The sequence below is a fragment of the Neolamprologus brichardi genome, chromosome 6 (assembly GCF_056152115.1).
Source record: "Neolamprologus brichardi isolate AB-2024 chromosome 6, ASM5615211v1, whole genome shotgun sequence".
Taxonomy (NCBI): domain Eukaryota; kingdom Metazoa; phylum Chordata; class Actinopteri; order Cichliformes; family Cichlidae; genus Neolamprologus; species Neolamprologus brichardi.
Genome location: NC_142109.1, coordinates 610359 through 633070, shown reverse-complemented (window position 1 = coordinate 633070; position 22712 = coordinate 610359). Strand labels below are relative to the sequence as shown.

General features: G+C 39.9%; 1 protein-coding gene across 3 annotated transcripts in view; it reads left to right on the top strand.

The window, feature by feature from the left end:
* The window catches only part of ttbk1a (tau tubulin kinase 1a), a 56026-nt gene extending 33929 nt beyond the window's left edge, over window positions 1-22097 (top strand). For all 3 annotated transcript variants that reach the window (XM_006806797.3, XM_087841412.1, XM_087841411.1), the window contains 2 exons: window positions 19233-20641; window positions 20746-22097. In XM_006806797.3, coding sequence (XP_006806860.2) covers window positions 19233-20641; window positions 20746-21157 — 1821 coding nt within the window. In that variant the 3' untranslated portion in view covers window positions 21158-22097. The remainder of the gene's footprint in view (window positions 1-19232; window positions 20642-20745) is intronic.
* The last annotated feature ends 615 nt before the right edge of the window (window positions 22098-22712 follow it).

Here is a 22712-nt window from a genome sequence, read left to right as displayed (position 1 = left end):
CGCAATCTATGAGACTGACTTCTATTTGGAGTCTGTCATTCTTTGCATTTTTGCATTGTTGTTCATTGGTAAACTACGGTAAAGTAACTACGGTTAAACAAACTGCAGTTTGGTTAAACAAACTGCAGTTTGTTTAACTAACTCTGTTTCAGATATCTAATTACTGCTGCCACAATCAGCTTCATTTTGACCCAGAATATTACTGATGGTTTGTTTTTTACAACTGCCTATGACTCGTGAAATACAGATTTAACTGTGTAGCTGTGAGACTTGTCTCTTTCTAGTCCTTGAGACAGATTGATGTCTTTTCACACAAACACACACTCACATCTGGTGATATTGTGATTGGGGAATGTAGACAGATGGAAATTTACTCCAGAATAAAAATGGCCGATTTTCCAGAGATTGATCTCCACATTGAATACATTTTCAGCTGAAGCTGTACATCCAGTGACAAAATTCCCCACTGGAGGAAGTAAAGGTGTGAAGGTTGTTGTAGTGTTGTGCGGGTGGCATTTACTGTTATAATAGCCTAATCTTTATGTTTAGTTGCGTAACCCTATCATTATTTCAATTGATTGTTTATTTTTCATGATCAAGCTCTAATCTCTGAATTCTGGCTTTGTGACATAAAGTTTGAAAAGTGTGTTTTGCAGAAGCAACCAATAATGGTGTTCTTGTCTGGTTATAGGGTGATAAAAAGAAAACACATCTTTCTTGTGCTTTCTTCATGGTGAAATGCAATAGATTTGTGAATGAAAGCTGTAATGTGGATGAATGTTGTTGCAATGGTTGAGTATGTTGCAGTGGGTGGGGGAACCCTAAAATCAGTTTTGATAGTTCAGCGTGGGGAAAAGAAGCACAGCTCACAATAATTTCTGTTGAGAGCTCCAATAGATTTTCTTAATGAAGAGACTGTGATCTGCTGAACTGCTCTTTGCAGATTTATACACTTGAATTCAACCAGATGTAAGAAGATGTTTCACGAGTGGTCCTGGCTAACTTACATTCTCTGCACTAATAGTTAGGGCTGCCACAAACGATTATTTTGATAGTCGACTAGTCACCGATTATTTTTGCGATTAGTCGACTAATCAGATCATCATCCATTGGACGTAAAACGTACAGCTTATTGCACCAGCAGCATCTGCTCTTATATAACTATCATTATCTTACAGCTTGAAGTGTTTAAGGTTTGTGCTAACTAAAAATAAAGACAAGATGATAGTTTATTAAATTTTAATGAAATTTGCAGATTGTTGTCCAATATGAAAAAACATGAAAAAACATAATGTCGTATGTACAGACCCAATAGCTGTTTCCCAATTCCTAAGCCGCATCCTTCGAAGGACCTTGCCCTTGCGGTCTACGCAGGCCCGGGTCCTTCGAAGACCGATAAGGCTGGAAGTGCGAGGCTGTGAAATGGGATGGTTTAGCCTTCAGATTTGCGTCACCAGCTGTCTCGGTGAAGTTTAATAAACTGAGCCGTCTGCTCCTTGTTAACTAAAATATAACAGGACGCATTTGTCTGAGTCTTCGAATTTGGACAGTCTTCGTCGTGTTGCTGTAACGTAATTGGCCTACAAATGCGGGCACAGGAGGATGCGGTTCCTGAATTTGGACAGAGCTACAATACCGGACACTGCTTCTTCTTCGGGGTTTAACGGCAGCTGGCATCCTTGTACATGCAGTGCTGCCATCTTCTGTATCAGTCCGTTATTACACTCTTAAATCCTGCTACTTATTCCTGCATCTTTTGGGATCTTACAGAACTTCAAACAACACGTCAACTACTAAATTAGTCGTCGACGATTTTGATAGTCGATGTAATCGTGACTAGTCGACTAATCGTGGCAGCCCTACTAATAGTACACTGTCTATGCTGACTTTATACTAGATAGCCACTGTGCACCATTTTTACACTGTTTTTTACTTTAAATCCATCACAGTACAGCAAACTAACCTGTTTATCCTGCACTAACCTGCAGTTTTATTCGTGCAGCCTTTTAATAACATAATTAGTCTACCTTAATGTGTTTTGTAGCATGTTTCACAATATGAAAAAACATAATGTCGTATGTACAGACCCAATAGCTGTTTCCCAATTCCTAAGCCGCATCCTTCAAAGGTTGCGGTCTACGCAGGCCCGGGTCCTTCGAAGACCGATAAGGCTAGAAGTGCGAGGCTGGTAATGGGATGGTTTAGCCTTCAGATTTGCGTCACCAGCTGTCTCGGTAAAGTTTAATAAACTCAGCCATCTTCTCCTTGCTATCTAAAGTATAACCATCTCACACTTCTGTTTAAGCAGTTTTCTGTTTGACGTTTATTCAGCTGTGTGAAAACTTAAATCTCAGTCAAACCAATTTACTCAGGAACAAATAAAAAAGCCTTACAATAACATTTTTAAGTTGTCTAAGTGACTTATATATCATGTTTAACTTGAGTAGCGAAAGACCGCAGGGGTCTGAAAACAATGTGCCAGGAGTCCAGTGTTCTTGCTGGCTCTAGTGAGCCTTGACCTCCCAGTCAGTTATCGAGCTGGTGGGTAACAGGCATCTCCGAAAACGTCAGAGCACTTTTGCAAATATGTGATGTCTTGATAAATCGAGCAGATATTTGAAGTTTACACAGCTACATTCTTGCCTGAAAATATCTTAAAAGTTTATTTTGGGACCTAGAAAGAGTAATATTAAAACTTAGTAGCGCTCTAAATTCTGGAACAGAAAACACAACCCACTTTAACCCCTGACTATGACACACGATTGAATCTCTTTGATATCTTTTTGTGCGACATTTCCTGGTGATACCCAAACAGGACTGGCTGTCATGTGTTACTGTTTAGCCTCAGATCGATTTGATTATAAGACTACTCCAGGGCAAGTATGTATATTCTTGAGAAATATATTTTCTCAATTATAATTAGATTAGCTTAGACAATACCTTCTCAAATACCCTTTTAATATCAAGATACCTTCTTATACAAATGGTACTGATATTTTTATTTTAGTGGTACAGCTTGTCCTATTTGCTTAACCCAGCATGAAATTTGAAATTTGAATGAAAAGTCTAAATTTTCGTCATTTTTCTTACTAAGAATTTCATGTTGTTAAAAGCAGAAAATTGCCATGACATTCGTGCACATGACGAGTGTATGGAAACCTAAGATCCCAACGACATTATGATTATAAACTTGGCACAAAAAGTAAGGAAATGTGAGTTTGTTCTAGTATTTCTTTATTATACTGCTTCTTGGTAATCAATCCTCTACCTGTTTGCTTCCCCTTTAAATGGTGCCAAGTGCGTGAGGAAAATGAAATTCGGGCTCAGCAGAGCTAAGTATGTTGGCTACACCCATGAAAAACTTGCAAAATCATCTCTTCCAAAGAGCTTATTCTGCTATTGACTCTTGTTTTGAGGTTCTGGTACTCCAGTAACTAAGAATCTGGTGCCTGATTAGCAGTGTCTGTGAGCATGGACCCAGTGGTCCGCAGCGGTCATTGGTTTCTACCAGCTGCCTCTGTGAAGCTGTCAGCTGTCTCTACCATGCCATGTTTGATTTACTTGGATCAGGTCACATGTCATAAGGCAACTTCAAGCTGGTGTTCCACAAAACCAACCACTTTTTGGAGTGAGGCTTATTGGCATCTCCAAGTGAAAGAGCAAGTTTCATATATCAAGGGACGTCAGAGACAGGCTGCAAAATATGTGTCCCAAGAAGATGATACCACACGAATACGGTTTTCTTACCCGTCAGCACTTACAAACTGTAGGCTGTCTTCTATATGTTCTATACCGGAACAAACTGCACACAGCCAATCTTCAGTCCCATAGGTCAACCAGGAGGCCTGCCATGACTGCACCCTAGTGATGGGATTTCCGGCTCTTTTTAGAGATCCGGCTCTTCCGGCTCGGCTCACTAAAAAGAGCCGGCTCTTTCGGCTCCGAACCGGCTCTTCAGGTTGTTTTGTTGCTTTAATTATTTAATCATTAACAATAATATAAAATTATGCAGAAAAGGAATTACTAATGTAAAAAAAGTGGTTTTATTTATATATGTTTATATATGGCCCCTAGAGACAAAGCACGTACAAACTCCAAAACACATTTCTAGCGTTTACTGAACTTCCAAAACAGAACTACCCAGATCACTTAAATTACACAATTGAAAGCATGTGTGTATTGTTTGTGTATTTATAGACAAGCACTCATATTTATTCAAATAATTTTTAAAAAAAGTTCATTTACCTGTTACTACCACACATGAGGAAGAGGTGGTGCCATGCTGTTGTGGCTATGTATGGTTCTTCCACATGCTGCTGAGGCCCCTGTTTGTTAAATGAATAAACTCCCAGTGTGTCTTGTTTCTTCAAACTTAGGCTACGTCCACACGTACCCGGGTATTTTTGAAAACGCAAATTTTTCTCTGCGTTTGCACCTTCCGTCCACACGTAAATGGCGTTTTTGGTCACTGAAAACTGAGATTTTTAAAAACTCCGGCCAGGGTGGATATTTTTGAAAACTCTGTTTTTGCATTTATGTGCATTTACGAGAAAAACGGAGAAAACGCAGAAAACACAGCGTCAAAGGTGTGCGCCTTTTTCGACGTCACACTGTGCGCCACGTTATTGTTTTGGTGAAATGAATTTCTACAATACTGTTACTGTTAATTTTACTCTCTGCAGTGTTTAAATGCTTACATATACACACACAGTTACTGTCCCTCCACACATACGACTCGGTTCTGCTTCTATGCCCCAGCTTTGTTTACTATTTCCCACCGAGGCTTCTAGACTTCTGATTGGCCAACATTTCTACACGGTTAGGAATATATCGCCACCTGTTGCTTTGGCATGTTCCTAACAGCGTTTTCCTTCATTTCTGCGTTTACGTGTGGACGGGATTATTTTTTAAAACGAAAACGGAAAGTCTCCGTTTTCAAAAATACCCGTGTACGTGTGGACGTAGCGTTAATCACCCAATACAATGAAACCGCACCAAACAGGACTCAATAACAGAATAAGCTGTTTGGCATTGGCAGAGGGGATTTGGCTAGTTTTCTATGGGTGCAACCCAAATACTAAACTCTGCTGCTTAACCAATGTTATCTAACAGCATAATATTTATTGCCAGGAAGCATTGTTACAATAAAGCAATACTTGAGCAAACAAAAGTTTCCTTATTTTTTTATGCTAAGTTTATATATGCTAAGTTTTGACCAAGTTAAAGTAAACAAATATAAACATAAAAACAAACAGCACTTTGTTATGGAGGACCAAACTAGGGACCAAAAAGAAATTAAACTTCATTTTAATAAATAAATAGATTAAATACATTTTAGTACATTTGTCTTGAGAATTGGGCTAGAAGAAATGTCATGGGATCATCTAATGGGTTCATTCCCTGAAAACCAAGAACTTTTCATGACACAGGATTCTTAGTTGTGTGTGTGTGTTTGTTTTTGTGTGCTTGGGAATTTCTCAAGAATAATTTCTATGGAAATGGCACTATAGAAGTAGAGGAAGAGGTGGGGGGATGGGGTTGGGCGGTGGGGAGGTGAGCACAACAATTGCTTGGTTCTCCTTAGAGATAAAACTGAACTGAATTCTGCGTATGAAGAGCCGGTTATGTGGAAAACTAATGTGGAATCACTGAATTTCACATTAAGCTCACTTTGTATTTTCACATCATTTTCATTTTCCTTAGCAGGATTTTCTTCATGGATGTGATTTTCTATTCATTTAAATCTACGTTTGATTTTTTTAGTTGAATTATAAATTTGTGACCATTTGAGTTGTCCATTATTTATTTACAAATAGGTCAGGTTTGGTCCTCCATACTTGGTGGCTGCTGTTTACAGGCTGGACGTGCAACATCATCATGAAATTTCACTTTATCTGCAGTGAAACAGGATACCTTTTAAGCCCGTGTCAGTGGAAAATTCGTATGCACAAATTAATTTTAGCGCTTTTTAGTGAGCTCTTCTTTGACTTTCCTTTGTTTTCGCGACGATTGTCATCTCTAGACTCAGAGCAAGCTTGTCTGCTGCCAACCATCGAGGACTGCCATTGTCTTTTCTGCGTCAATTCTTTTTCCCGCTCCCACATAACTACTGATGCCTTTGCCCCCAACCTATCGCTTTAAAAGTACACAGTATGTCAAGTTTGACTCATCTGAGGAGACAAAGAAAAGAGCGAGGGTGCCATTGGGACAACACAAGAAGAAATAAAGTGATGTTTCGGGGTAAGCACAGTTTAGGAATAGTCCTTTACCTCTGTTCTCTCACTGAATTTCTGTTCTTCCTCTTCCTTTTTCTTCTGTTCAAACATATTTCCTCCCTTTTTCCCTCCATTGTGTGTTTGTGTTTTGTGTGCTTGATGACTCATCTCTTTTTTGTGTTCCCTGTTTCTTTTTGTACCTCCAATGGTAATTTTTCATTCAGAAAACAAAAGCTCAAACTGACCAGACTAGTGAGATACAGTATGTGCAGCGCTTGTGCTGGTGCCTTTGTGTCCTTTTAAGTGCTTTGTCGGGGAAAGTGTCTTCATCGTCATTTTCCCAGTCTAATCCAGGATGCTAGTCTGATCCAAAAAGCTAGTCAATTGGTGTAACTGTCCAGTTAAGTTTCTAATAGCTTCTAAATAGTTTCTGGTAACTGTAACTTTAGAGTGCCAGGTTTACACCAGCACTCCACCAGCTTCTCTCCCCAAGCACCTTTTCTCACAACATTTAAGCTGAGGGCTTTTGACAGAAGTGAGCATCAATCAGCTTTCTCCTGTCTAACCTGTCTAACGTCATGGAGGGGTAGGAGAAAAGGGCAGGAAGTCAAACCAATGTTGGGTTGTAGCTGTAAGAAAATCTGAAATTTATTGTTTGCTTGATTTTTTTAAATAAATAATTAATTTAAACTTTTTTAACCTCACCTCCCTCTTTCTGGTTGATCTGTTTGCAGTTGGAGGAGGACAGGCACCAACCACGGCCCAACCAACTGAGGAGGCTGGCCTCCTATGTCTTTTCTTCCTCCACCCTTGAGACAGAGCAGTATCCTCATGGAGGAGGGAACTTTATCCAGAGGAGCCGCTCAGCTGAGAGCAGCCCAGCACACATCAATGCCACTGCTACTTCAACCCGCCGGCGGCATGCTGGCACTCTGCCGACCCCTGGCAGCCCACGGAGCAGACACTCTGTTCTGAATATGTCGAGGGCACAGCTGCAGCACGTGTTAGCTAAGCTCATGAACAAGAACAACAGCTGAGAGATGGACTCAAACACATATTAAATTAACACGTTTTAAGTAGACACATACACAATACACACATACTGTATGCAGGGTTGGTCACACCAACTTGGGGCCCGGTGCAGTTTGGCCTCTCACTTCCACCATTTGTGTTCCACAGTCAAGATCATCTCTGGTGCATTTGCTCTGATTAAGAGCACCAACTATTAAAATACGAATTATTTTATAAGTATTTATCCATAAATCTTTAAATTTCATTGGCCCTAAATAAAATGTGTCGAATGCTTCAAAAGGCCCTTAAATTACGAAGCATCACTGGTGAGCTGGGAAGACATAACAAGTAACAACTCCAGTCAAAACAAGGAGTATACTTATTAATACCAAAATAAAACACAGCTTTGCCTTTGTATTTGGTTCATTAGGTATTTCTGGCCAGCTCTGCATATACAAATATTCTAATGAATGTACACATAGATAAATCAGACGTGATAAAAACAGCACACTAAGAGCCAGACATGGTCATGAAACAAAACAAGCCATATTACTGGCAGACAGCAGCACTGCTAAGCTGGTAAACACTTAGTATCACACACACATTCACAGTCACGTAGCTCTATCAATTGTAAGAAGAGGAACAGAAGAAAAGAAGAAAAATGCTCAAGATGGGGAATATTTTCCATGCAATAAACTCTAACAAGCTTCTACAAACCTGATGTTGCACATGCCACAGATCTGGCAGACTCATGTGAATAATGTGAAACTGAATACATCCTTCTTGCTTCTATGAAGAAGAGGAGCGTGAAACAGAGTGGGGCTGCAAACAGACTGTTAAGCTTTACAATATCTGTGCATTTATTTATTTCAATTCTTTTCTGCTAAAACGAAAGTGTGATTATCAACAAGTGCAGGTTATCCCACCAAGGTTTTGCACCAAGACTTCACAAATCTTCGCCACCACTCAACCAGTGATATAAACATCTCACTCTGCTTCTGCTTCATTAAACTCTGTGTGTGAAGAGAGAGGGGTATGTGATAAAAGTCTTTCTCAAGGTGTGAAAAGGAATTCAGCATTAACCTCTAATTACACCTACACCTGACACCAAGAAGTACGGTGTCCCTAAAAGACAAATATTTCACAAAAAATAATAGTTACTAAATAAATTGAAACTAATTAGTAAAAGAAACCAACACACACTGGCATGTCATAAATGAATTAACGGCAATAACAAATTTACAAATGTATAAAATCACTTTTTATTTACATTAATTTATATTATAAATTGACAACTACCACTACATAGTGAACAAATTTACAATAAAGACAATATTCTACCTAAGAAAATAAAAAGATTCCTTTTCAAAACAAGCAAAAATCATGAAAAAGACCAAAAAAAGGTTGTTGTTTTTTTTATGGATTTATTATTTATAGTTTATAGTCTTATTTATAGTTTTAATACGCTAAAAAGTTTATTTGAAAGAAATAATTTTTTTAATTTCTTTGAGATTAAGGGCCACCTCTTAACTGGAAAATGCATAGGGCTGAAGAAGGCTGCCAGATAGGACCTAACAAAGTTAAAGCCTGTTTTATGACATTTTTAAATTTAACTTTTGCACTTTTTTCTAATGAATTCTCATTAGTATCAGAAGACTGTAAAAGAAGTGAACTTACATTTGGAACATTTAAAAGTACATGTCAGTTTGTGAAGTGTTTGCTGGAGCTCTTGTTTGACTCTCCTTTGATACATATTTTAAGGTGATCGGGATCCATTCAAGCACACAAATGCTGACAAATCGAGCTAAACAGAATGTGCTTGGATGTATTATTATTCCTTTAAAAGAATCGTGCACATTAGTTGTACAGAATCTTGTTTTACACAACATATCTGTGATTTTCTTTTATCATTTTTCTATTTCTGTTTAGTATAATTTAAGCACACTCACCGAGGTAGCAGATTTCCATGGAATGCATCCAGCATTGCTATTTGCATTTGTCTGCTTTTGTGGAATGACTTTGGGGCATTCACAACAGTGCCAGTCAGTGAGCCCATTACTGAAATATTTTAACATCTATTTTTCATAACATCATGATCCTTTTGAATTCATTCAAACAGATTCATTCAAATTCTTAAATGTTTTAAATTCTACATTTAAATTTGTAAACTTGTTTGAGTTTGAGTTAAATCCAGGTCTTCCAGAGGATGCAGTCAATCCTGTTATATTTATTAGTTTAAAATATATTCAAAAAGACTTATTTTATGTATTGTATGTTGGGTTTCTGTTGGAAGTACTGATGTAAATAGACACATAGATAGATATCACACCAACACTTGCACACCAACAGGTTACTTGGCAAACTGCCTGAATGGTTATACCAGAGAGATAGAACCCTGAGAATAAACTGGATGTTCTCTACTGAACCATCCAAGGTATACTCTTAGTGACAGGGGAACAATATGGGAGCAGCCCCACCAAGTCTGGAGACACAGCAAAACAGGAAGATCAGATGGGAGACGAATGCAACAATCCTTAGTCGTTAGTGGTTCTAAGAGCAGGCCACAGCAACCTTGAACAATTTCCAGTAACTATCACAGTGGCAGACATCCAAGAAAGAGTCTCAGGCACAAAGAGCTGGACAGTACTAGGCCCTGACACTTACTGGCTGAAGAAGCTAATTGCACGCCACGAGCGCCTGGCAACACAAATTAAGTTGTTGTTTATGGATGAGACATACCCAGAATGGCTAGCCGGACAGTCCTGATGCCCAAGTACGTCCAACTACCGACCAATAACCTGCCTTACGGAAACTCTTGTCAGGTATCATAGCAGCTAAGATGGACAGGCACATGGCTCAGTATATGAGCGAGGCCCAGAAAGAAATGGGAAGAAACACCACTGGTGCAGAACACCAGCTTCTGCTTGATAGAGCAGCCACTCAAGTTACTTAAGACCAGACTGACCAACCTGTGCACCGCCTATGACAATACCTGACACATGGATCCTGGAAGCTGAGAAATGTATAAGGTCAACGGGACCCTAAGAGCCTTTATCAGGAATTCATGGGGATGTGGCAAACAACACTAGAGGACAACTTCAATCCAATTACACAAGCCACTATTAAGTGTGGTATTTACCAAGGAGGTGCTCTGTCCCACTGTTATTCTGCATAGGTATGAAACCAGCCAGATCATTAACAAGACTGGCTTCGCATACCTACTAAAGAATCAAGCAATGTCAGCCAAATCCTGTACATGGATGGCATCAAGCCACATGCCAGGAGTGAATTAGACCTTGATTCGCTGATCCACGCCAACATCAGAATGTCATAGTCGAATGGTAGCAAAGAGAGAAGGAGTAAATGGTGAATGGACTGGTTCTTATATAGCGCTTTTCTACTCTATCTGTGCACTCAATGCGCTTTACACAACTTGCCTCATTCACCCATTCACACAAGCAATGTTTTCCTTGCTATTTCTAAGTGCTTTCTGTCTAACATTCACACGGCAGGCAGCATTGCAGACATTGAGGATAGGTGCAAGTACCTTGCACTCCCACCTGCAAATAGGAACCACGAAGAGGCCCCAGGAAAGCTGCAGGCACCAAATACCCGCAGAGATTAAGAGAAGCTGAATGAGAAGAACAAGATCCAAGCAATCAATACCACCACTCTGCCAGTTGTAAAATACCCTGCTGGGATAATAAGCCATAACCATACATTGAGGGTTTCACCAGAAGTCCAGCACGCCAAGACTGTACAATAAGCAGAAGAAAGGAGACCAAGGAGTACATCAGGAAGATGGTCACAACTGAGAAATCCAATGGCTGGACAAAGCTGGACTGAGCATAGGCACTAATCATGGCAGTGCAGGAACAAGCTCTAAGATCGATAGAGGCTGAGGTCTACAACACTAGGCAAGATCCCAGGTGCAGGCTGTGTAGGGATGCCCCTGAGACAATCTGGCACATTGCAGCAGGGTGGAAAATGCTAGCAGGCAGGGCATACGTGGAATATCGTAACTAGGGGTATAATGACCAATCTAAGATCCTGTGGGACTTCCAGATACAGACGGCCAAACTGCTTATGGCTAAGCTAAGACATAGTAGTGGACACGCAGAGGAAGAAGGTCATAGTGATAAATGTAACTTTACCAAGTCAAAGTGAGAAATATCAGTGGCTAAGAGAGGAGCAAGAGGAAATGTGGTCCTGTGGTAACTGGAGTGCTTAGGGCATTTACCCCTAAACTGGGTGAGTGGTTCAGATCCCAGGAACGGAATCAGAGATCTCTGTGTTGAAAAGTGCAGTCCTAGGAACAGCAAAGATACTGTGCAGGACCCTCAAGTTCCCAGGCCTCTGGTAGAGGACGCAAGCTTGAAGCATAAAAGTCTGTCTGCAGGCCAGCTGCGCTTTTTTGATTTTTTGCACCTAATATCACATAATAGATCCAGTAGAGCAGAATAAGGGATTTTTCTTTTTAAAAATGCAAAGGTCCACTTTATCTTCTAAACAAACACGATGAAACGTAACATTTCAGTTACAATCTAAGGTCAGTGCCAGGGTATCAGTGCCAGGTATGATTGACGAAGAGGTGCTTTTTGTTGGGAAATTGAAATGGTTCAACGCTGGAAAGATAACCAGAGATAAAAAGAGAGAATACGGACAAAGTAAATGGTTTTTCATTTTGGAGAACTTGTTGGAAAAACTCTTATCTCTATAAACAAAAGAATTCGTGAGCAATGGAAAAGATCTTTGAAATAGAATATTTCAAAATATTTATATTTGTTTTCTGTTTATAGTTTGAGTAGCATTCAGTTTCAGCCAGGTCTGCAAGCAATAAGTCTGTGATGGTTACTATCATCAGCTTTTATCTGACAATAATGTAACTTTTTATTTGCTTTTTAACCATCACAAATATCAGTTATCCAGATATCTGCTGGCTTTTACCGGAAGAAATATTGGTCTTCTCAATGTGTCTGTGTAGGTTTTCAGTCATCTGGGTCATGGTAGGCTAAAGAGCTTGGAAAGAAAGCAAGTGAAAGTCTTAAAGTTTCATGAAGATATTTCACCTTTCATCCAAGAAGGTTTTTGAGTTCTAAATTAAAACGGTTTAGGGTCCTAAGAATTTTAAACCCTATTTGGGGTACCCTAAGAAGCTAACTGACCAACCACATGAGCCAATGTGAAAAAACATGGAGGGTTTCAGGAGGAAAGACATACAGTATATATGTCTTTCCTTCTGAAACCCTCCACTTTATTCATGCCATGGCTCATATAATATAGTCTGTTGTATGCTGCTGTTAAAGAACAATTTTCTCTTTAGTCTTAAATATACATAACATTAGATAAGATGGCCATGTTGTGCAATGAAAGACATGCTCGGGCAATGTCAGGGCTACAAAGGGCTACATTAACTAAATACGCACCACTTGCGCTTTTATTTAGCTTCTATTTGAGGCATTATCTCTGTGCCGACAGTTATTCAGATCCAGCCTGATGGTAAGACTGAGTTTGTTTTCATGCTGCTTCACACTGAGTTCAGGACACCCTGTATATTTTATATTACCATAGCATTACAACATAAACACTTTGAGAATGTATGAAGGGGACTAGCTGCTAACTTTGAACTTTATTTTGCATGCAAGCAAAATGATTCAACTACCACACAGGATTGTCACTAGTACAATCCTGTATCACCATTAAGGTAATGCTACATTTGGTTACAAACAGGGAGTAGAAATATGTCAGTGTGCTTATTCTACTAAAAACACCTCAAGTCTAAAAGAGTGATCTGCAACAGGTGTCATCTTGTACCAAAACTGTTTGCCAACTGTGTCCATTCTTTGCATGAGATCTGCTATCTGAACAACATGCATTGCCAACTGTAAAAAACAGCACTGTACAGTAATTATGTATACAGCTCTGACTAAAAGAAGTCTGGGATTGTTCTGTAAATAATTCACATCTACACGAGATACTCACGGATCAGACGAGTCTTTTTGATTTGAGTGTTTTTGAGTGATTATGTGAAAATATATTTTAGGTGTTCTCCAGTTAGTGGAGGAACAACCTGCGATTAACCATATATGTATATTATGAGGTTTATAGTTTTTTATTTTGAAAACTCCACATTTTTAAAGTTATAATTAACTGGAAGAATAACTGTTTCATGACATAAAATTACAGCAGTTGTAAAGCAATTAGTTGATTGAGTAAAACATATTAAAAGTGTTAAGGTCTACCATAGAAAATATGGCATGATTCACAAAAAATTATAAAATAAATAAAGAGATATGTCCTTCCAGATATACATACATACGTTTGCATATTTCATGTCTTCCTGATATTCTTTAAGGACTAACAAAAAAATGTGAATATACATAGAGAGAGGTATATACTGGTGTCCAGTTGGTATATTTCAGCACTATGCCACTTTCATAGATTTGTTGATACAATTAGCCTAGCTTGGTACAAAAGCTAGAAGCACGGGGATGCTGCAAGACAAGTTCCTGCATGTGTCTCCTAACTACCTTAAAAGTTTAGAAAAAATCTATATTCTAAGTGAGGCTGGTGTGTAGCTGCAGGAGATTGCTTGCTGTTGCCAGTTGAAGATAATCAATCGTGCAATTGCCTTGGACACTAGCAGACTGTTGCAGTTGGCCGTAGTTGGCAAGGAAGGGAGGATTTTGTTAACTGCTTGCTCAGTGCTAGTGAAACTGTGAAATTCCAACCAAACACGAAACAGTAACTGTTTGGCTTTGAATTAAAAGTTGGGACTTTTAACCACAACTTTTTTTACTTTGAAGTTGAACAGTTTAAGTTTTTCGTTTGCTTTGCACTTTTTCCAATTTCACTGCAACTGTTCTACTGCTTGGTAGCTAGCTAGCAAGAGTTTGCAGACAAATCTGCATATTCCATGCAAACTATGGGTAACTGCAGCAATCTGAGTTTTTTGGTGCAGAAATTGGTGCTCTTTGTGACCAATTTCAGCTTCCAGCAAACATTCACCAACTGGTTGGTGGAATATGCTTTTTCCCACCTAACGATCAGACGGAAAAAAGTGTGCAATAGAATAGTGTAAACTATTGCTACTAAAATTAATTAACTAATTAATTTAAGTCAGCATTTGAATTAAGACATTTTTGTTGTTGTAGGAGACAGAAACTTTTCCTATTTTGATGGAGCTAGGCTTACACGTCACCCTTTGCTTCTAGTTTTTGCTCTGAACTACGCTTCAAGGCACCCATCTTTAATTTGACTATAGCAGCAACAGAGCAAAAAAAGAATATTAAATTGTACCTGAATGCTCCTTCATCAGTTTTGTAGTCTCAGCAGATTGTAGATAAGGAAAAGATGACTGAATGCTCACAATATTTGTTCAGTGTAATGATCCGTGAGTGTCTTTCACATGTACAATATATGTAAGCATTTTTTTCTATCACTATATGATTGTACAGCATTGCTTGTATAATTTACAGGTAAAGCATGTATTTTAAACTTTTGTAAATCCAAAAAATAACCCTGTACAGATATATATAGAAATGTAGAAAGCAATTAAGAGAAATCAATTTTCATTTAACCTCTAATAAGCATGATAATAACCGGGGTTCAGTATGTATGTCCAAGCTGTATGTTAAAGATTGAACGAGGGAAACACTTGAAAAATCACCTGAATATCAAACTGTGTGCTATCTAAGGATGAACTCTGCAATGCATTTTTGTGCCTTTTATATCAATTTATGTAATCTAGACAATCTTGAAAAGCTTGTGTTCAACCAAAATGACATTAAAATGGGTTTTGGGAAAAATGTACCAGTTTATGCTGTCTTTGCTTCTTAGAGAGAGCCCATTACAAGCTTTTAGCTTCCCCTTGTATTTTCTTTGTTTTGTGATGATCCCAATGGGATGATCCCAATGTTTTTAGGTGGTGAAAGGCGTGGACTGCATGCAGGTCAGTTAAACAGCTGGCCTCTTCTACTGCAAAGCTGTTGTAATAGATGCACTGTTTAGCTTAACATTGTGTTGCTGTAATATGTAAAGCCTTCCCTGAAAAAGACATCAACTGTCAGTGTTAATCTCATTAAAATGACGTTAACGCCATTGCCACATTAACGCGGCAAATCTCCGTTAGCGAGTTAACGTGGGGCTGCACAGTGTTAACGAGCTAACCATGATAACGCACTGACGCACGGGGCGATTCGCGTTAACTCGCTAACAGAGATTTGCTGTGTTATGGTGTTAATGTCACTTTAATGAGATTTTAACGAGATTAACGCTGACAGCACTACTTAAGCGATTAGTTATTTTTTTCATTGTGGAAATTTGCTCCATGACGTCTCGCCATTGTTTCAATCGCAAAGGATCACTTTAAAGCCAGTTTCTTGTAATAATGTTTGTACAGGCATCAGTTTAAACAGGTAAAGGTCCTCACCGTGAATTACTTCTGCGGGGTGTAGGCCTAAGTACAAAATCTGTAGATCATTAGGTATTTTATAACTTAAGATATCCTGAGGTATTTTGACAATTCCCAGAAAAGTTTAACCTTTTCACATTTCCAAAAAATGTTAGTGATTCGCACTGATATGACTGCAGTCTCCACCATTGCTGTGGGATTCACAACTGTTTACTTGTGACGTGAGGTGTGATTAAAAAAAATCTAATTTTTCCAGCCAGATTCTCTCCATTGTCCACAGCAAGTAGAAGTGTGTTGTAACAGGCAGATCATCCCCTGAAAGGTCAATCTTCAGTTCTGATTCCCATTTTTGTGTTATCCACAATGAATAATTTCTGTTACATTTTTGGAAGCATTTTTACATTTTTGACACAACCTTTGACGGCAACTTCTTATATGCCACAGTAACCATTTCTATTAGCTCAATGCCCTCTTGAGAGACCGAGTTTCTGCTCTCGGTGTCTCAAATGAAGATACCTAAATAAGTCAGAATTATCCAGCTCGAACTCTTCTTTTTGAAAGACTTAAACACTTTCCCGTCTGTTAACGTACATACTGCTGTGATTTCACCGGCTCTCCGTTTCATGAATGTGTTATCCAGTTGATCTGAATTCTGGAGAATGTGAGGGCCAAATCAGCATTTTACAATCTCCTGATTACCAGATCCCACCAGACCTTTAATGTTGTTGCAACAATGGGATTTTGGTCCCTGAAATGTGCGTACATTTTGTCTGAGGGCAACTCACTCCATCATTGAGCTCAATATGTTTCCAGTGCATGTCAGCTGGGCTATCTGATAATACTGTCTTGGAATAGTCAGTCCTCCTCTTCCCTTTTCTAGTTGGAGAGTTTTCAGTTTTACCCTCAGTTTTGACCCCTTCTAGATAAATCTACTCATTTGTTTGTTCCATTTGGCAAATTGAGCATCTGGGATATGCATTGGTAGTGAAAGGAATAAATACAACCATCTGGGTATTACCTCTGTTCTTGAATTGAGATCCATAACTAAGGATGTCCATTTTGGTAAATCATTTTGCATTGCATAGTAATCCTACTGTAAATGGTCTCATATAATGTGTTTAGTTAGATTCCTAATATTTTTAATTTTCTGAATCCCATTTAAGTTTGTATTTATGTCTGATAAATTCAATGGGTTTGTAGTTTATGCACAATATTTGAGTCTTAGAAATATTACATTTTCCTCCAAACTCTTCTAGAATAGTCCAGAGCTTTAAGAATGTATGATCTGGGTTTTAGAGGTATATTATTACATCATCTACGAAGAGACCTACACTTTGTTCTTCCACTGCTAACCACTTTCAACTCATCGCTTTGTCTTATATATTGGGCCAGAGGCTCAATAAATAATGTGAATAGGGAGGGGCTTAAACAGCACCCCTGATGTTCCTCTGGAGCAGGGTCCTCAAACACCGACCCCTACTTGGACTACACAATTTGGCCCTTGAAGTTATGTTTTTGTTAGGGAGGATTTGTCCGTTGTTGAGTGCAATGTTAAAATAAGTTCTTTTAAAAGCAAAAAATTATTTAATATGAAGGTAACATGAGCAGAGAGTAGAAACATGTTGAGGGATTGGCTGTGTTATTTGAGAGAGTTATTTGTAAAGAAAATAGTTTTCACTAGCAGTCAAAAACTAATGTGTGCACTTGTGTCAGAAAGAGAATAGTAATTTGTTTATTTGGTAGTTCAATGAAATGCTTCAGTTAGTTAAGAGTGAAAAAAAATTGTGTTCACATTTGCAATTTTATTTTGTTATACAATATTTGAAATTGAACAAAAAACAAACCAAAAAAAACCCAACTACATTTTTGGTAAATATTTCTGGGTGTTTTCTAGTTTGTTTGTTCAGTTTTTTGTACTACTTGAACACTAAAGTGGCCCTCCAATGAAATGTCAGAGCCAGCTGTGCCATTTAAGGTTGAAACCCCTGCTCGGGAGAGCTCCAAGCTGTCTGTCAAGTTTCCATTTATTTTAATTCTAGCCACTGGCTTATGACACATTGCTTGTAAATGGACTGATTCTTATAGAGCGCTTTTCTACTCTCACGGAGTACTCAAAGCGCTCTATACAACATGCTTCATTCACCCCATCACACCCATTCTCACAAGCACTTTATCTACACTTAGTGCTTTCTAACGACATTCATACACATTCATACTCCGACGCATCGGAGAGCAAGTTGGGGTTAGTATCTTGCCCAAGGATACTTGACATGCAGACTGGAGGAGCCAGGGATCGAATCACCGACCTTCCCGATCAGTAGGTGACCTGCTCTACCTCCTGAGCTACAGCCACCCGGTTGTATACATCTATTGTATTGATCTACAGTCTACACTATTGTAACTCACTGTTTATGTGTCTGCACATGTGGAACATCTGCAGGTCGTGCAAAGTGCTGCAGCTAGGCTTCTGACCAAGTCCTCTAAATATTCACATGCGACATTGTTGCTATGTCATTTACACTGGCTTCCTATTGAATTTAGAGTCCATTTTAAGATCCTGGTTTTGACTTTTAGAGCTTTGCATGGACTGGCACCAGCTTACATTCCTGATCTTCTATAGCCCTATGTCCCTAGCAGGTCACCGAGATCATCTGAGCAGGGCTTACTTGCTCTGCATCACACTAAGATGAGAACTAAGGGTGACAGAGCTTTTGCCACTGTGGCCCCTAGACTGTGGAACTGTCTCCCTCTGAGCCTAAGAACTGTGGACTGTAGTCGCTTTTAAAAAAAAAAACAACTGAAAACTCCTCTTTTTAGAATTGCTTCTGGTTAATTTTTGCCTGTTTGGCAAGCTGTAAAACTGCCTCCATCCTAACTGTTCAACATCTTTACTCCTGCTGCTGGTGCCGCTCCTCTGTTCTAATGAGTTGAAGAGGCTGTGACGTCACGCGTGGAATAAGAATGGCCTCATATCATCTATATCATTTATCTTCACGTCTTTGAAACTCCCTCTGCCTTTCTTTTACTAGAAAGGCAGAGGGAGTTTGCCAGAACCGAGGGTCGGTTCTGTCGGTTCTGTCGCTGGGGGCGGGCCACCCATTGCCATCCCAGTATCTTGTGCAGGCGAGATACTGCAGCGTCTTCCTCCAACGCCGCTGCTGGTGCCACCGTGTTAAAGCCTCATCTGCGCAGCTTGAGGCTGGCTTCATGTGCGCTACTTTAGAGACGGACTCTGTCCTCCTGTAATTCCTTCCCCACTCATTTGTGTATTTAACTCTAGAAAAATCGTCAATGAGCGAGTTTTTAGTGTCATCACACCAGAAGTTTTTGACATCAGATTTTCTTTTTTCTCATTTATAGGCTGAGACACTTATTGTGACTGCTCTCCCATTCCACCCTGATATTGTTTTCAAGGCTACGTATGTTAATATTAAATAAGCTCCTAATGAGTGCTAGACATTGTGCTCATGCATTGTTAAAACTGCTAAAAATGTTTCACTAGTAAAGGCCTTTTATGATATTTCTGTACAGAGCTGGGTGAAGTCTTTGAGTTGACTCATCGGTAATACAAAATGTTATTGCATTGCTTCTAGGTGTTATCGCCTTCAGAGCAGAGTGGTTTGTCGCCTCCCTCTCCAGACTATCGGACAAAAGGCCAGAGTGACGAGAAAGAGCATTTTCACATCCTTCCTCAGCTGCAGGCCAAGAGGGCTGACTTTCTAACTGTCATGCTGACTGGTACTTTGCCTCAGCGGCGGAGTTTTGCCACACCAGACGAAGAAGTTCCAGAAACCCCAGGGCCAAAGGATGACGACGTTACAAAGAGTGAGTCCAACAGTGAGGTGAGTCAGAAGAGTACTGAACGTAGCCAGGATGCTGCGCCTTCAACACTGATGGCTGAGGACCAGAGGGGCCAGAAGGAGCATGCCTCCGCTGCTGATGCAGACCCAGACCTAGAGGATGCATCCAAAACCCTTGTTCTGTTCTCCCCAGGAGACACTCGCAAGTCTCCTTCTGGCGGCGATCACTTTCTGGATGGTGAGTTGGCTACACCATGTGCTCTAACATCCCGTAATGACCGCCTTCTAGTTGGGGATGCAATACAGCCTGAACCTTCAGAGACTGGCCGTTTGTCCCCAGCTCTCAGGTCAGACCTGAGGCCTTCCACACCCATTGCTCCTGGTTCACCCCCCTTCACCAAAGTTGAGCGTACTTTCATTCATATTGCCGAGACATCACACCTCAATGTTATGTCTTCCAAGGACGGTGACCGGGAAGTCTTTCCCATCATGAATAAATCCGATATAGATGCTGACACCCATAAGAAGGTGGAGGGAGCACCAATGGTAGAAGAGTATCCAAAGGACTCAGTGGAAGACCAAACTCAAATAGACAAATACCCCAAAACTGAGAATGGTCCATCTACTGAGCTGGCCCAGTCTTTGGAGCCTGTTCCAGAAGCAATGTCACCAACTGACATACATAAAGATCGGTCACAGGAACTTACAAAACAACCACCACCAAGTGACGACGCTGCCAAACTTCAGACAGCAGAATCAAAAGTACTCTCCGCCATCAAGCCCAGAATCCGAAGCCGAATTCCAGTGCTCATTTCTATGGAGGAGGATTCAGGCTCAGAGAAGTCCTTATCTCTCTCGGCTCGGGCCCGGCTTCAGCATCGCGCCAGGCAGCTGGATTTGGCCCACCTGCTAGTCCAGAAGCAACACACTCGCTGGATGAGGAGGAGAATGCTTTCTGGTACATCATCATCGCTGTCTTCGGGGGACGATGAGCGTCGAAGGCCGTCAGAAACCCTGTCCACTGCAGGCTCAGAGGAAGACACGCATACATCAGATGAGTCCAGGTGGAGCTCTCGTCTTAAAACGACTGAAGAGCAAGGCTTCAAAGAGTGCAGGAGCAAGATCCCCAGGCCAGTTACCCCCATAAAGCGGTCTTCAGGCGGGCTTGGTAGTGCTGCCCCTACTCCTCGCTTAAATAATGGGTATGTTTAGTTTCTTTGTTATAGTGTACCCACAATAATTTAAGCAGTTTGATACATATTTTTAAAGTAAAATAATTTTTCACATGTTTATGTTCTCTTCACAGGAATCAGAAAATTGGACTAAGCACTCTAGTTACCCCCCCAAAATTTAGGCCTATTTCTCCTGGGTCCTCCTTAACATGTCCCCGTCCCTCAACTGTCCCTGCTCCATCTGGCAGCCCTCGAATGCCCCTACGAGTCTTGTTTGGAACCAGACGCAGCCTTAGCTCATCCCACTGTAGGACTGACAGTCCCTCCCCTCAGAGAGTATGTTCATCTAGGCAGCCCCTCTCGGTACGAGCCCCAACTGTCCCCATGCTGCCACCCAGGACTACAACCACCATGCGACGCAGCGCCTCGCAAGAAGCCACCACTCAGTCCTCTTCTACCACCATGCCCGCTAGGACCAGGCCAAAAACAGCTAGTACAGCTAAGGGGAAAGCAAATTCTAGAGAGAAGGTGGTCCTTGCTAGATAATACAAAGACGCTTATCTCCAAGAATTTGTGAATAATCAGTCTTTGGACCAGCTATGCCTCAAAGGTTTTCACCTTATTCCATATTAGACTGTGATGCCACATTGACTTCTTTCAGTTCATTTACTATATACATACATACATATTTTTTTTCCAAGGACAGCTTATTGAACTGACTACCTGGGCTTCCATTTATCTTATTGTCATACAGGAGCATTACTGCCATGGTGCTATGGATACGTCTGCTGCTCCCTGGTTAGTCCCTAATGAAACTGCTGTCTGAAGCTGAGAATCCTTATTCCAACAAGTCCAGTTTCAGACACTTTCACCTGATACACCTAATACACTACTCCTGGCTTTCCATGGGTATATTACTCTTGAACTGACAATATCCTATTTGGTTCACATTGCATGGTAAAGTATATCAGAGAAACATTGAATCTGTAGAGGAAACAACATGTACAAAAATCTGTACCCCTTGCCTATTGGCTAAAGAAAAAAAAGATTAAATTGGACTTGTTTGAATACCCTTACTGTGATAACGTGAGACTCCTAATCTATATTCATTATGACTGCGGATAAAGTGAAGAGCTGAACGTGAACATATATTGCTCAAATGCTTGCCTACTCCTTATGGTGTGATAATGGCCATGCTTTAATCATTCTATTATATCTTGGTGTTTTAGTTTGTTTATGCTTTGAATTGTACATAATAGAATCATTTCCCATAAAGACATCTTTATTTTTATCTTGGCAAGTAAAATGTAAATGAAGTCTTTAATCTTTGGTTCCAATTTGTTGGCATTATGCCTGGTTTTTATGCATGAGAAAAACAGGGTAAAGCATGAGAAGAAGTTATACCTGCTTTAATTCTGTTGGCAATACAAGTCTGGACTGTGTATATGGAATCTCTGGGACTGAGGCGTGAAGTAAAGTTTTGATCATGTGGCAGAGGGTCTTGTCGTTCTTTTCTCCCTGGTATCTGTAACTAACATTCAGAACTGACATATATCCATCACAGTGGCGTGCAACGACTTTAACAGAAAGGCAAACAGAGATGATTTTTGCATAAATTATCAAAAGTAAAAGTAGTTCATCTGCAGAAAAATGTTCCCCATCTGTGTTAGGTGGATTAATGATATTTTTGCAGAGTTTAAGATTGAGCTCATTTGAAATACTGTTTAACTGAGTAGCATCAAACTAAAGCATATTGATGCTTCCTGTGAGGACCTCTGAAAAAAAACGTGTATTAAAAGATTAGTAAGAAAAATATCAGCTGCATTAAATGGCTTGATCATCATGTGACATAGTTAACTGTTAATACCTGAAGGGAGAATTCAAATATGAATGAAAACTTATCATGGTCAGTTAAATGTATTACATTCAGATATTCTATTAGATGCAAATCTAAAAGTGCTGCTCAACCTCATCGTTAAAGTTTTCCTTGCTGATATACTAAAGCTATACATTTCCTCTACATCACATATGTTGCCCAAGGTGGTTAGCAAGGGGAAACTCCTTTGTTATCTCTTCCACAGTCTTTTTTCCTGTCTTCCTT